This window comes from Henckelia pumila, chromosome 3 (assembly GCF_033568475.1).
Source record: "Henckelia pumila isolate YLH828 chromosome 3, ASM3356847v2, whole genome shotgun sequence".
In the NCBI taxonomy this organism is placed as follows: Eukaryota; Viridiplantae; Streptophyta; class Magnoliopsida; order Lamiales; family Gesneriaceae; genus Henckelia; species Henckelia pumila.
Window position 1 is genome coordinate 12718193 of NC_133122.1, and position 13745 is coordinate 12731937.

Sequence of the window (13745 nt, forward strand, 5' to 3'; positions counted from 1 at the left end):
GCTAAAGAGGCCGTTTGGATGAGGAATTTCGTCCAAGAGTTGGGCGTCATTCCTGAATTTGTTGGTCCAGTCCCGGTGTACTGCGACAACACGGGTGCCGTTGCTCAAGCAAAGGAACCGAGGTCTCATCAAAGATCCAAACACGTACTGAGGAAATACCACATAATCCGGGAGATTGTGGAAAGAGGAGACATCAGTGTCGAACGAGTGGCCTCTGCAGACAATATCGCTGATCCACTTACTAAGCCTTTGCCAGGACCATTGTTTGACAAACATCGCGAAGCAATGGGTCTACGTAGTATGACTAGTTGGCTATAGGGCAAGTGGGAGATTGTAAGAGTGGGTGCCCAGTGAGCCAACTGTGTGGCTATGGGTTTTGTTGACTCTTTGTATAAACAATCTTTTGTTTAATATTATTTACACTTTTATGGCAATGACTTTATATTACTTCATATTGTTATATTGTGATATACTATTGTTGTTTTGATAAAGACCTTGAATATACTATAGTGTATGTAAGATGTGGTAGAACATGGAGATGTCTATCATGAAATACATCTTATAGTCACTGTATATTCTAAAACTGTTCCTAGTCGATTGAGCCGTCCGATAATAAGGATAAGGATCGCTCGAGTTTGAGACTAGCATTTGCGATGCGGAGTACCACGTTTCATTGGTAGGGAACATGGAGATGTTCGAAGCATGCAAATGGATATTCATAGGATGAATAGTCGAACTACCCTATCCGGACTTTCCAAGTGGTTATCACTTATCGAGTGGATAAAGTCCGCGGTTTTGGTTGTACACCATTAGTCCTTACGACTTGAAACATCATGGAGACTCTATATGCTAGTACTGTGCTTTGACTCGTTTACCGACTCTGAGGGGGTCATCAGGTGTCGAGATTGGGTACAGTTACGACACATATAGGAGTCAATGCATTGTTGTCAAGGATTCACCACATACTTGCGAGTGTGGATATCCTATGCGATCTGAGGAGATATTAGTGTGACAAATCTCTGGCCAGAGTACTTGATGTGATTTAAGAAATGGTTTCTTAGTAGCACATGCGATGTCACTAATTTGATCTTCAAGATGTATTGCATAGTTATCGAATCTTGAGCGACTCTCGATATACCAATGGTTGTTGATTCGATCGGGATATATGGATGAAGGGACCGTACTGTACGTTAACCAAAATCTACTGGTTCTTGTAGGCACTATCAGTGATACCTAGGGAATCATGGGGCGATGTTGCTAGGCGCTTTACCATGATTCGTTGGGCAAGTCGGAAAGTGTTGTTCCGAGTCACAAGGAGTTGTGAGCCCACGGCTAGCTGTATCCCTGAACCATTGAGGGTCACACAGTGTAATGGAGTTTTAATCCCCGTTGAGATAGTTAAATTTAAAGAGTTAAATTTAATGAACTAAGGAGTTGGACTTCTTAAATAAGAGTAAGGGAGTAGGATTTCCTAAAATGACATAGGGATGGACATTTTTGGAAACCACTGAATTCGGATTCAGGAAAATTTATTTTGACTTTAAAACGTGCAGAAATGGTTTCTGTGCACATTGGTGAAATCGTTTCATCAATCGGAGTCACGATGAATTTTATATTAATTTCTGAACGAGCGGGCTTTGCTTGTCGGGCCCCAGCTTATGACTAATGGACCCTAAGGTGTTAGTGGCCTGCATTATAAATAAGTTATTTCAGTACAGAAATTACACAGAATAGGTCATTATTTTGAGAGCAATTTTCGAAAACCCTACCCTCTCTCTCAAACATATTTCGGCCGCCCCCCTTCACTCTGCCCGAGAAATTCCGGTCTGTGATTTTGAATTGCAGTCAGGAATAACGAATCAAATTCGTGTATTCTCTTCGCAGAAAACTTCTGATAGATTTTCTAGTGCAATCTATCAGAGGGATTAAACCTCTGTTCGTGGACCTGATTGAAGGCGTTCATCGGTTCCAGGGAGAGACAACAAGAGCAGAATTGTTCTGTTGGTGTCCATTAATCTCGTTGCGAGATTTGAGGTAAAATTTATTTAATTGTTATTTAAATTTTACACACACAATAATTCAATCGTTGTATGGTTGATACCCACACCATGGAATCGTTCCATAGAAAAATTTTAAACTTCCGCTGCACCGGGTATCAATCGTAATTGGTCTGGGAACTCGCCAGTTTTCCAACACAACACATGTATAATATGATAATTTTAATCTAACATATGATTAAGATTTATTTATTTCCGGTGTTCTAACAAATACAATATCCAGGAAATATTGGTCACAAAATAGTTCTCCCATCAACATTCTTTGGAAGCCCACGTGATATGTATCAACGATACCAAGATGCTATGACTTTGGTACAAACATATGGAAAGTCAGATTTAATGCTTACAATGACATGCAATCCTAATTGACATGAAATAAAAGAGCAACTACTTCCTGTACAATCTCCTCAGGATCGTCCAGATTTGATTACAAGGATATTCAAATTAAAATTTGAAGAATTCAAGAAAGATGTGGTGGATAAAGGAGTTCTAGGAAGAGTTCTCTCTTACTCATATGTCATCGAATATCAAAAGAGGAGACTGCCTCATGTGCATATGTTGGTTATATTTGACAACAGTGATAAGATACATACTCCAATAGATTTTGACTCAATTTTGCGTGCTGAAATACCTTCACAGAGAGATGAACCCAGTCTATATGAAGTGGTTATACACCATATGATACATGGACCGTGTGGTTTAATCAATCCTCATAGTCCATGTATGAAAGATGGTAAGTGCAAAAAGAACTTCCCAAAGCCGTTTGTCGCATATACTTCTCGAGGTAATGACTCATATCCTTTGTATCAGAGACGTGAAGGTATACGAGTAGTATCTAACAACAATGATCAAGTTATCATTGACAATGGTTGGGTTATCCCTTATAATCCGTGGATTTTGTTGAAATATTATTGTCATATTAATGTTGAAGTCTGTGGGGGTATTAAATGTGTCAATCAAATACATATACAAATACATTCACAAAGGACCTGATCGTGTCGCATTAGAGTTACGTAATAGACAAAGTTGTGATGAAATCCAACAATATGTTGATGGAAGGTGGATTTGCGCTCCAGAAGCACTTTGGAGAATTTATTCATTTGAATTCAGTAGGATGTATTCTTCAGTTATTCGGTTGCAAATACATTTACCGAATGAGCAGTTAATCCGTTACAATCCAAATCAATCCTTAGGCGATATACTTGCAGACGAAGACAATTCGAAGACTATGCTTACTGAATTTTTCAAAATGAATTCCAATCCTGCCATGGTTGAGAAGTACGTATATCGTGATTTCCCGCAATATTATGCGTGGATACAATCTGGAAAAAATTGGATTCGTCGACGAAGCCAAAATAAAGTTGTAGGAAGGCTATATGTTGTTTCACCATCTGAAGGCGACATGTTCTACCTTCGTATACTTTTGAACCATGTTAAAGGGCCAAGCTCTTTTGAGAAACTGAGGAAAGTAAATGGGATTACATATACAACATTCAAAGAGGCAGCTGAAATGGGATGTCTTCTCCAACAAGATGATTATATTCGTCAATGTTTGCAGGAAGCATGGTCTTCTAACATGCCATCTTCACTAAGAAGGTTGTTTGTGTCCATATTGGTCTTTTGCCAACCAACATGAGTTAGAGAACTTTGGGATGAGTTTAACCTATATATGTCTGAAGATTATGGTAGATCTATTTCAGGAAGTAGTTTAATCATCACAAATAAATTGCTTCTTGAGATACGAAGATTGTTGCATCAATATAAAAAAAAATTGGATGACTTTGATTTGCCACCAATAGGTATCGACTTTTTAGGAGATTCCCCACTGCCGAGAATAATCGAGGATGAGCTCTCGATTGAAATACCTGAAGAAGATTTGAGATCAATCGAACATTTAAATGCACATCAAAAGATGGCTTTTGATACTATTATGGAAAGTATTACGCGCAATCACTCAAACATTTTCTTCATTGATGGTCCAGGTGGGACTGGTAAAACTTTTCGTTATCGATCAATTCTGGCACAGTTACGAAAAAACGGTAAAACTGCAATTGCAGTAGCAACTTCTGGAATTGCTGCAACATTGTTACCCGGTGGTAGGACTGCACATTCACGCCTCCAAATACCACTAAGACCGACGGCATCAACTCTTTGCAAGATTAACAAGCAGTCAGATCTTGCAGAGTTAATAAGACGTGCAACAACTGTGGTATGGGATGAGGCTCCAATGGCAAATCGTTATGCTTTTGAAGCTGTCAGTCAAACTTTCCAAGATATAATGGATAACCAAATGCCATTTGGAGGAAAGACTATTATTTTTGGTGGTGACTTTAGGCAAGTATTATCGGTTGTTAAACGAGGATCAATGAGAGATCAAATTGCTGCCATCATTTCAAGGTCGTCATTTTGGAATTCAGTGAAGATATTACACTTACAACAAAATATGAGATCTGCCCAAGATATTGAGTTTTCACAATTTCTTTTACGTGTTGGTGATGGTTTAGAAGAAAATGTAGGTGGTAATTTTATAAAGTTGCCGAATACGATGATCATACCATGGGAAAGTGAAAATTCAATTCAACAATTGATTGATTCTGTTTTTCCAAATATGACAGACCATGTAAATGATGCAAATTACATGGTTGACAGAGCTATTATCACTACAAAAAATGTAGATGTTGATGAATAAATGAAATTCTCATTTTAAAATTTCCCGAAGAAGAAAAAATATACACATCTTGGGACTCCGTAGAAGATGATAACAACAATCTTTTCCAAGAAGAGTTTTTGAATTCTCTTTGTCCGAGTGGTTTGACACCTCATCGAATCACATTGAAAGTAGGATGTCCAATTATGCTCTTACAGAATGTTGCACCTGAACTCGGACTCTGCAATGGAACAAGATTAATATGCCGCAATCTTGGGAGGAACTTCATAGATGCAAAAATCATAACAAGTCCTCATAAGGGTACACGATATTTTTTTCATCGAATGCCTATGAAAAGTGAAAAAAATTCAGGACTGCCATTTGAATTGACACGCAGGCAATACCCCATAAGATTAAGTTTTGCTCTTACCAAAAACAAGGCACAAGGTCAAACAATACCAAATGTTGGTATTTTCCTGCGTAATCATGTGTTTAGTCATGGTCAACTGTATGTCGCACTTTCTAGAGGAGTTTCTCAAAGATCAACAAAAATTTTAGTAAAAGATGAAAAGTTACAAAATCGATCAGGGGTGTACACCAAAAACATTGTGTACAGAGACATACTGCTACCAAATTGATGAGAAAAACATGAATGTGAGATATCATTATTTTTTTTTTCCTATTATCGTTAAAAATTTCTATTTACTAATTTATACAACTCATTTTTTTTTGAATAGCAGGCGACATCATAAAGCTCAAGATGCAGTTCAACACTGATGCTATTACAATTTATCAACAAAATATATTGCGGTTGAATGCTATGTTGCATATGATATATTTTAATTAATTGTTATTTTAATTCTAATTACGTATAATTTTATAAATAAGTCTCATCTAACATTGACTTTGAAAAATTTAATGCCTACAAGGACGCGGATTATTGGTTTGGGCTGGAAAATCACAATTGGAATGAAGATAATTGACTTTGGACGTTTGATTATAAAAATATTCCAAAAACTTAAGAGACATACGTAAGAAAATTTATTATACAGTCTATCTTTTTTATTTAACTTAGAAAGTTATGATTATATTTTTTTTAAATTTATTTTATAGTATGAAGAGAATTGGTTGGATTGAAGGCTGAGATCTAACGAAGGTATGACAACATATACTCTTTCAGATTTTATAAATGCAGTGTGTTTAATGTCTATTTAAGTTTTACAATTTTTGATCACATTAATTTTAAAGAAAGGCATAGCAAAACGAAGGCAGATAGAAGAAACAAAATTGTTCAGGTACATATGCGCTTATAGTTGAAAGGAAAAAATAATAATAACCTTACTTATTATTTCATTATACTTTTTACCCTTATTTATATATTGACAGGAAAAAAATCAGACTTGCCAATGATATTGACATAAAAACGGTACTACATAAATTACATATTATTCTTACTAAATATTACTTCAATTCAATAGAATAAATTCTCAATTTATAATTGTTATTTCTGCAGTTTTACGAGCGTCGCAAATAAGAAAATAAGTTTTGAACAATTGATTCAAATAATTATATCTCATGTTTATGAGATATATACATTTAATAGTTTTATGTCTACCTATTATAAATAAGTGAACATTAGGGGATACAAAATGTTGCAATGTGAAGGTGAAGATGAATATTTTATTTTTTCAATATTTTTTAAATAAAGGTAGATATTCAATTTAAATCATTTATTGATTTTTTTATGTTTGAATACTGATGGTGAATTTGTGATATTGATTTAAAATTAATTATTGTTCTAAAAAAATTATAAGTACACCGATGATTATATTTAATGTAATTACAAATCACACACAAAATTTTCATTATAAAAACATCATTGTTTCATATAAAAATATACTTCAAACTTTAATTATCTCGCACACGCATCGCGTGTGCCTCGGTCGCTAGTATATATATATAATCTGTTATCACGATTTAACATATAGATGTGTGCCCAGTTGTTAAGATAACATAAATTTTGGAAATGATGCGGGTTCGAATCAAGACACACTTTAACTTTTTTTTTTGGGTAGTGATAGGTTACACCTAAAAATTCAACTGGGCCTGAGCCCAATAATGAAGGTCCACTCCAAATATTTTTGAGGTCCAAGCTTATTTAAATATTATATATATTTAATTCAAGCAGACCCTGAATTCTACAAAAGCCCATAAGAGGCTCAAACCCGTGAAAACTCTCCGAATATCTATAAATAGCTCAAGTATCATTATTAAGTTACACACTTTCTTTTGCACTATATCGCTCTACTCTCGATTATTATTCCTTGAGTAATAACTGATTTGAGCGTCGGAGTGCCTTCGTCGGGAACCCTCCCGGCTCCTCTGACTTTGTTTTGTGACGTAGGAACAACCCACTGAAGATCTTCACCGGGAACATACAAGATCCATTGATATTCCGAACTTTGCGGAAGCACCGTCTTGTGTACAAGTGATTTTTGGTTACATCAGATAGCTTAAGCCACTTTCAATTTTATATTGACCCGTTTTCAGTTTTATTTTTGGATTAACCCGTTTTAGATCTACCAATTCTCAGTTTTATTTTATTTTGTGATTAACTCATTTTCAGTTTTGTTTTTAGATTAACCCATCATGCTTCGTTCTCAAATTTTTTTTTAATTGGATTTGTTTTATTGAGTCTAGCGAGTTAATCTATTGTTAACTGTATAATTTTTTTATTAGATTAATTTTAATCTCTATTATTGAACTAGTTTTTATTTAGGTGACTGAACTTTTGTCTTTCTTATGTATTAAAGTTATGCGTGACATCTCCCGTAAACCAAAACTTAACTTTTAAAATTTATTTTCATTCATTATTTTTATATTGAAAAAGATCTAAAAAATTGATAAAAATAACAATATTTTCTTTACTTTGGATTAAATTTATAATAATAATAATAATAAAATATAAAATGTCTAAATTTTCAAGAAACTAACACATACTACAATTTTGAAATAGCAAATATGACAACTTTCTCGAAAATTTGTAGCTCTGTCATCAATGAATGCTACCATCACCTAGTATGCGGCCTCCCCAAACTTACACTCCTGAATCTGCGCCTGTTACTGTGATAATTTAAATCAAGAATATAACATGCGTGTATATGTAGATAGCCTAGGAATACAATAAATACTCCTGACAAAAAAGGATCAGCAGCAATTCAGAATGAAGAAATACCGAACGAACATAAGAAAAGTATTTCATTTACAAAACCTTCGATCAATACACCAACTCATCCCATCACAATTGTATGAGCATCCATGTACCATGAAACATCAGATTCCCTGAAGTTGATAAAAAAAAATAAGAAAAAAATGGTCGCTATTGACATTCAGAAGCCTTCAACATTAGATCAACGAACACTTGATGGTGATGATCTCTGATTGCTTTCTCGTCGATCAGTTTCTTCCAATGATTGCGTAGACGAGCATATTCTAGGAGGTACAGCCAAGGGCAGTGCAGACAGCCTAGTAAGAGAAATAGATGCTGCAATTGTTGGAGGTGGAGAGATATTTGATCTTGGAGTTGGTGTAATAATACCATTCAGGCTAGGGGATCTTGACATGTATTTCCCACTAACGGGTCTTGGCTCTTGCAGAGGAAACCGAGAGGTATACTTCATGTCTTGGATGGTTTTGAGATGCTCCACAATAGTTCTCATGGTTGGTCTCTCTGACGGATCCACTTGGAGACATCGTTGAGCAATATCTGCCACTATCCGAGCAGCTTTGAGGGGGTAACGGCCCTTGAGCTGCGGATCCATGATTAGGGACAGTCTACAGTCATCTGCGAGGAAAGGTCGACTCCATTTGACTAAATTTCTCTCCTCTTTTGAATGCCTACTGTCAAGGTTTTTCTTGCCAGTGAGCAATTCAAGCAGCACAATTCCAAAACTCCAGACATTGCTCTTCGGGGTTAGCAGCCCTCGTTCGAGCGTCTCCATTGAAAGATTTGCCATAGCCTGAACAAATATTGGGAAAGTTCAGCAAGGTGACAATGATTTTGAGTGGTATAAGGAGCTGAGACAGAGAACAGCCCCACCAACAACAGCGCATACTAAATTAAATATTATACAGAAAGAGGCGTGAAAATTATGCTACAAAGCACATGCAAAAAATGCTTACAACTGAGCTACTGGATATGTCTGTTTCTGGAATATGGCCAAGGCAACCATATCCAGAAAGCTTTGCAGTAAAATCTTTGTCGATCTGAACATGTACGGTTGAAAATTCATGGAACATTGCCTGTCCAGAAGCCAAATACAAGTTATTGAAAAATCCCAGTACAATCCAAAACTGGTGGCAGCTACAAGAAACAAACGACATATGTACGGTACTGTACTCAAACTATACAAATGTAATTCGAATTTAAATGGTTCAGATAATCTTGATGACCTGAAAGGGCCCTTCCTCATGCAGAAAGGTAAGACCTTGTGCAGCACAGAAGGCCACTTTCATTCTGCTGTTCCAGTCAATAGGTGGACCATCAGATCTTCCATATAGAATCCTATCCAAGCTTCCGTAAAATAACCTCTCGTATACCAACATCCTGTGATCTGAGCCTTCGCGCGCATAAAAACCAACCAATTTACAGAGGAAAGGATGCTGCAAAGATGCAAGGCTATTCACATCATTGACAAATTCCTTCCAACCCTGAGAAAACAAAATCAAATATCATGTTAACTCAAAGTTGCCCAAGATATTAGAATTACCCTTAAACTGATGTTGTGTAGAACCAGATAGAGCTAAAGCTAAAATGGTATGAGAGGGAGTTAGAGTCTTTCAACCAGTCAATATTTAGTGGGTGTTTGGCAGAGCTTATAAGCTCATGAAAACAAATTATAAGTTGTTTAAGAGCTTATAAGCTTTTTAAATTTGTTTGGCAAATTTTTTGTCAAACTTATAAAGTGTCAAAATAAGTTGTTTGACAGTTTATAAGTTGTTTTTAAAAAAGTAAGGTGACCCCTACTTTTTTAGAAAAGATCTTACTTCTCCATATTTTTTGTTAAACTCTCACCCTGTCCTCTGCCCATTTTTTGTACATAATTTATCAAATTTTTTCTAAATTAAAATTAAAAATAGTTTAATTTTTTAAGATATGTTTAGCATTTATAATAAATTTAAAAATATTTTTGTATATATATTACTATTTTACATTACTTTCATAATGTTACAACATTTTGATAATTTTGACAATAAAAAGATCTTATAATACTAAACAAATAACATATTTAAGTTGTTTAAAATAAGTTCACCCAAACACTTTAACAACTTATTTTTAAAATAAGACCTGACAGCTTATAAGCGGTAATTTTGACAATAAAAAGATCTTATAATACTAAACACATAACATATTTAAGTTGTTTAAAATAAGTTCACTCAAACACTTTAGCAGCTTATTTTTAAATAAGACCTGACACCTTATAAACTCCTAAAACAGCAAGCAACTATTTTAACAAGCTTAGTGAAACATCCTCTTAAATGAAACAGATAAACATATGCCCTCAAATACCAGAAATGACAAACATGGAAGCAAACAGTATATATGAACTTCAGTGTGGAAGAAAACTGCCAATTAAGCGCAATAAGTTCACCCATTTATCTAACATTAATTATCAGAATATATGAACTTCCGAGAGGAAGGAAGGACAACTACCAATGAAAGCCATCCGTTCACCCATTTATGTAAACAATAATTAGATCCCATCATGCGATGATGACTTTTAAGAAACGTCAAATAGAGATGCTAAACCACCAATTCAAATATCAGCACAGATGTGAACCTTAATGTTACCTGGTTGGAAGAGTGAAGTCGAGTAACAGTGGCTTCAAACTTCCTTGGACCTGAATTATCATCCCCAAATGAAGCTTGATAAATGACAGAAGAGAGACCTTCAGACATGCATCTCTCTGGAGAGAAGTTGTGACAAGCTGATGCAATTTCATCAAATGAAAAGTTAATAAGCATTCCTTTACCCGGTAGGGTTAGAGGAACTGTAGGAGGTAGAGGAAGTGGTCCAGATGAATTAAGTAAGCCATTGTTATTGTTCATCTTAAAGCTTGATGTGGTCTTCAGAGCATTAGTGCCATGAGGTGATGGAAGAGGAAGCGGTTGAGGAGTAGGCGAACTATATTCCTTAATTGATCCAATGCGACTGGCGGGCTGCTCTTGTTCCTCATATTCAGCAGACGTTAGTGCATCTTGTTCCGTAGCATCAAGACTTGAAGGGGCCGACAATGTCCGTGTTCTACTACTGCTAATAGCATTATTTGACGGGCTTGGTTTTACTCTATTTCTAAAGCTTGGTGGTGCAGACTGCAACGATCGTGTCTGAGTTTGGGGTTCAGGTAACATAGTTGGTGAATGCTCCTGAGGGTTGACGCGTTTGATAAAGATGGTCTGCTCAGATTTTTTTTTCTTACTCTTTAATACAGTAAAACATCCCATGTTGAAAGTGAAAAACTCCAAATTTTAACCAGGCACGATCAGTTCCTGCCAACAACAATAAAGAAGAATTATTATACAGCAAAACTGTAACACGACGGTTTCAGTATCATAATCCTTACATAAACAAAAGAACCAAAACCAAAAATAATGTAAACCATTTTGAACTAGAAAATGGTCGGGTTGGGAGTGGGAGTGGGGTGCTTCCTCAGCCAAGTCCCACTTTTAATAATATATTGCCTCAGCGTCAATTCAAAAACTACCAATTTCCCAGGTACAAGTCCACTCAATTTTCACACATGATTCAAGCCCCAAATTTCAGGAAATCTAACAGCTCATGCTATGTTACTCCTCAAAAGGTCTCCAAGTAAATGCCTAAAAACAACAGGACAACTCATCCACACGGTAGAAATATCATAAAAAATAAAAATGGTCAGGAATTTACAATGTAAAACAAAATACAATGTTGCATTTCTGCCCTTTAGTTTGACAAAATTCATTCAGATAACCATTATATAGTTGTTGAAGCACAAAAAACACAAGGTCGGATCCAATAATTCCTCATATTTCAACAAAAAGAGATGAATCCACTACTGATTTAACCAAAATATATAAGTTTCCATACTAGGTTTTTCAACATTTATTGCAGAATCCCAATTTATTCAACAAAAGCAAAATGACACACCTGATGGGGCAATCAACTCCAATGTTTCAAGGTTAGATTTCAGTTTTCACAGGTTTTCGCAGATCAATACCAAAGAGTGAAAGAAAAATTCAATCTTGTGAATCAATGAAAAATTTTGGTGGTAAATGAAAGCACTAGAGGAGAGACCAATGAACAGAAAAAGAAAACGGAAAATGGGAGAAATTATTATCTTTATGTTTTTTTATAGAGAGATACTTATTAAATTTATTTGGGGCAATTGCGAACCAGTCCCCACAGTTTTACACAAATTTTATTTTGATTCATTTACGTTAAAGTTCCCAAAAATTGATCCTTAATCTTTTAAAAACTATCTTATTTAGTCCTAAAACCTAAAATATTTTAAAAAAATCCAAGATTATCACTGAAATATAAATAATTGTTAAATATTGATAAATACCATGAAAATGATATCATAACCTAGCTATTTTTTTCAAACCTAAGAAATTATTATTACTCTCTAAGTTACTTGGCAAAAGAGGAATTTTCTCTCGAATAATGGGATTCGAACACTTTTGTAAAAAAAAGAAAAAAAAAGAGGATTCGAATACATGTTCGAGATTTTTTATTTTCAGGAATTATTTCAATATTTTGGAAATAAGTTAGATATCATGAATGGCTGGAAGCCGATATGAATAAAAAACTAAATTAAAGTCATAAATTTTTAGAAATTATTCCGGATTCATCTATTATATTGGAAGATCTTAGAGAAATTCAAAATACAGTACACAATTATGGTAATAAATTGTATTATGTACCAAAATAAATTGAAGTCATACTTAAACACCAAAAAGAAATTTTGGAAACTTTAAAGGATATTCAAACAAGGATCCAAAATCTAGAACAACAACCTAGTTCTAGTCAAAAGGTCACGGGAGGAAGGATACCACTATCATATGATACAGAACCTCTATTACATTAGAGGAGAAAAGCCAAAGTAGTGCATAAACCTTTAACCCATGAAAAAAAATTGATCAGACTTATCAAATTTGTCTCAGAAAAAAAAATTGATGACAACTATAGCAAAGATTAGTTTTGAGGATCTACGGGACCTATCATAATCATTCGCAAATCTCAAGATCGTAGATCTAAAAATGAACATCACTAGGGTGATCAATCCTTAGTAAGACAGAATACACAAAGAGAAGAAAGTGTGAGACTTATAACACAAATATGGGAGAAAATCATACGGATTTCCGAACAGAAGGAGAATCACATGCAGCAGGGACAAGGTCAAGAAGGAACCAAATTCTCTTGCACCAAACACCCTATGAAAAACTATTTTAGAACCAATATATCCTTATGGGGTTATGCTTAACCTTGATGTATTGGATTTCAAAAACAGAGAAGACCTTATAGATGAATGGACATCAGTTATGAAAATCGCAGCAGGAACACTTGATCTTAATAAAGAATGATTCATTAAACTTTTATAAATGAGTTGTTTAGTAGATGAATACACTATGTTATTCACTAAATACAGATGGAATTCAAGAGTCGAAGAAAGCAAAACAATGCAACTTTTCTTCGCAAAATTTTCAAGTCCTTGGAGAGAAATACTAATAAGAGAATACATACATTGGAATCCAGATACTCTGGCACGAAGAGCCTCTTTTCTAAAAGAAAAATTGACAAAATGGTGCCATATGACAATCTTACAAAAGAACTACAAAAGACTAAGGGGTATCAACAGACGTACTCATTTATGTTGTAGAGAAAATGACCTTCCAATAATTATTGGAACTAACCCTCAGAGGCAGAAAAGGAAGAACTATAGGTCTCATCCATATACTAGGAGAGAAAAAGGAGGAAGAAGTTCTTGAAGACAAGAACGAT

The 13745-nt window shown here is 35.0% G+C and overlaps 3 protein-coding genes across 3 annotated transcripts; 2 read left to right on the plus strand and 1 right to left on the minus strand.

Moving 5' to 3' along the window:
* Nucleotides 1–2979: 2979 nt before the first annotated feature.
* On the plus strand, nucleotides 2980–3693 carry LOC140888097 (uncharacterized). The gene has a single exon (XM_073295777.1). The coding sequence runs from the start codon at nucleotides 2980–2982 to the stop codon at nucleotides 3691–3693; it is 714 nt and encodes a 237-aa protein (XP_073151878.1).
* A 33-nt stretch (nucleotides 3694–3726) lies between these two features.
* LOC140888098 (ATP-dependent DNA helicase PIF1-like) lies at nucleotides 3727–4746 on the plus strand. Its single transcript, XM_073295778.1, has one exon. It carries the CDS (start codon nucleotides 3727–3729, stop codon nucleotides 4744–4746), a length of 1020 nt encoding a protein of 339 aa, XP_073151879.1.
* Nucleotides 4747–7913: 3167 nt separating this feature from the next.
* On the minus strand, nucleotides 7914–12049 carry LOC140891686 (probable serine/threonine-protein kinase PBL11). Its single transcript, XM_073300289.1, has 5 exons — nucleotides 11892–12049; nucleotides 10556–11254; nucleotides 9157–9414; nucleotides 8887–9006; nucleotides 7914–8723 (listed from the first exon to the last, which is right to left on the minus strand). The coding sequence occupies exons 2-5, from the start codon at nucleotides 11207–11209 to the stop codon at nucleotides 8115–8117; spliced, it is 1641 nt and encodes a 546-aa protein (XP_073156390.1). The 5' UTR covers nucleotides 11210–11254; nucleotides 11892–12049; the 3' UTR covers nucleotides 7914–8114.
* Nucleotides 12050–13745: the final 1696 nt, after the last annotated feature.

Bases quoted from the DNA above. Each gene is read 5' to 3' on its own strand.
- LOC140888098 (XM_073295778.1), top strand. From the start codon at position 3,727: ATGTCTGAAGATTATGGTAGATCTATTTCAGGAAGTAGTTTAATCATC.
- LOC140891686 (XM_073300289.1), bottom strand. From the start codon at position 11,209: ATGGGATGTTTTACTGTATTAAAGAGTAAGAAAAAAAAATCTGAGCAG. The intron at 9,007-9,156 runs GTCATCAAGATT...GCTTCTGGACAG, and splicing joins ATGAGGAAGGGCCCTTTCAG to GCAATGTTCCATGAATTTTC. The intron at 8,724-8,886 runs GTAAGCATTTTT...ATATTTGTTCAG, and splicing joins ACATATCCAGTAGCTCAGTT to GCTATGGCAAATCTTTCAAT.
- LOC140888097 (XM_073295777.1), top strand. From the start codon at position 2,980: ATGTTGAAGTCTGTGGGGGTATTAAATGTGTCAATCAAATACATATAC.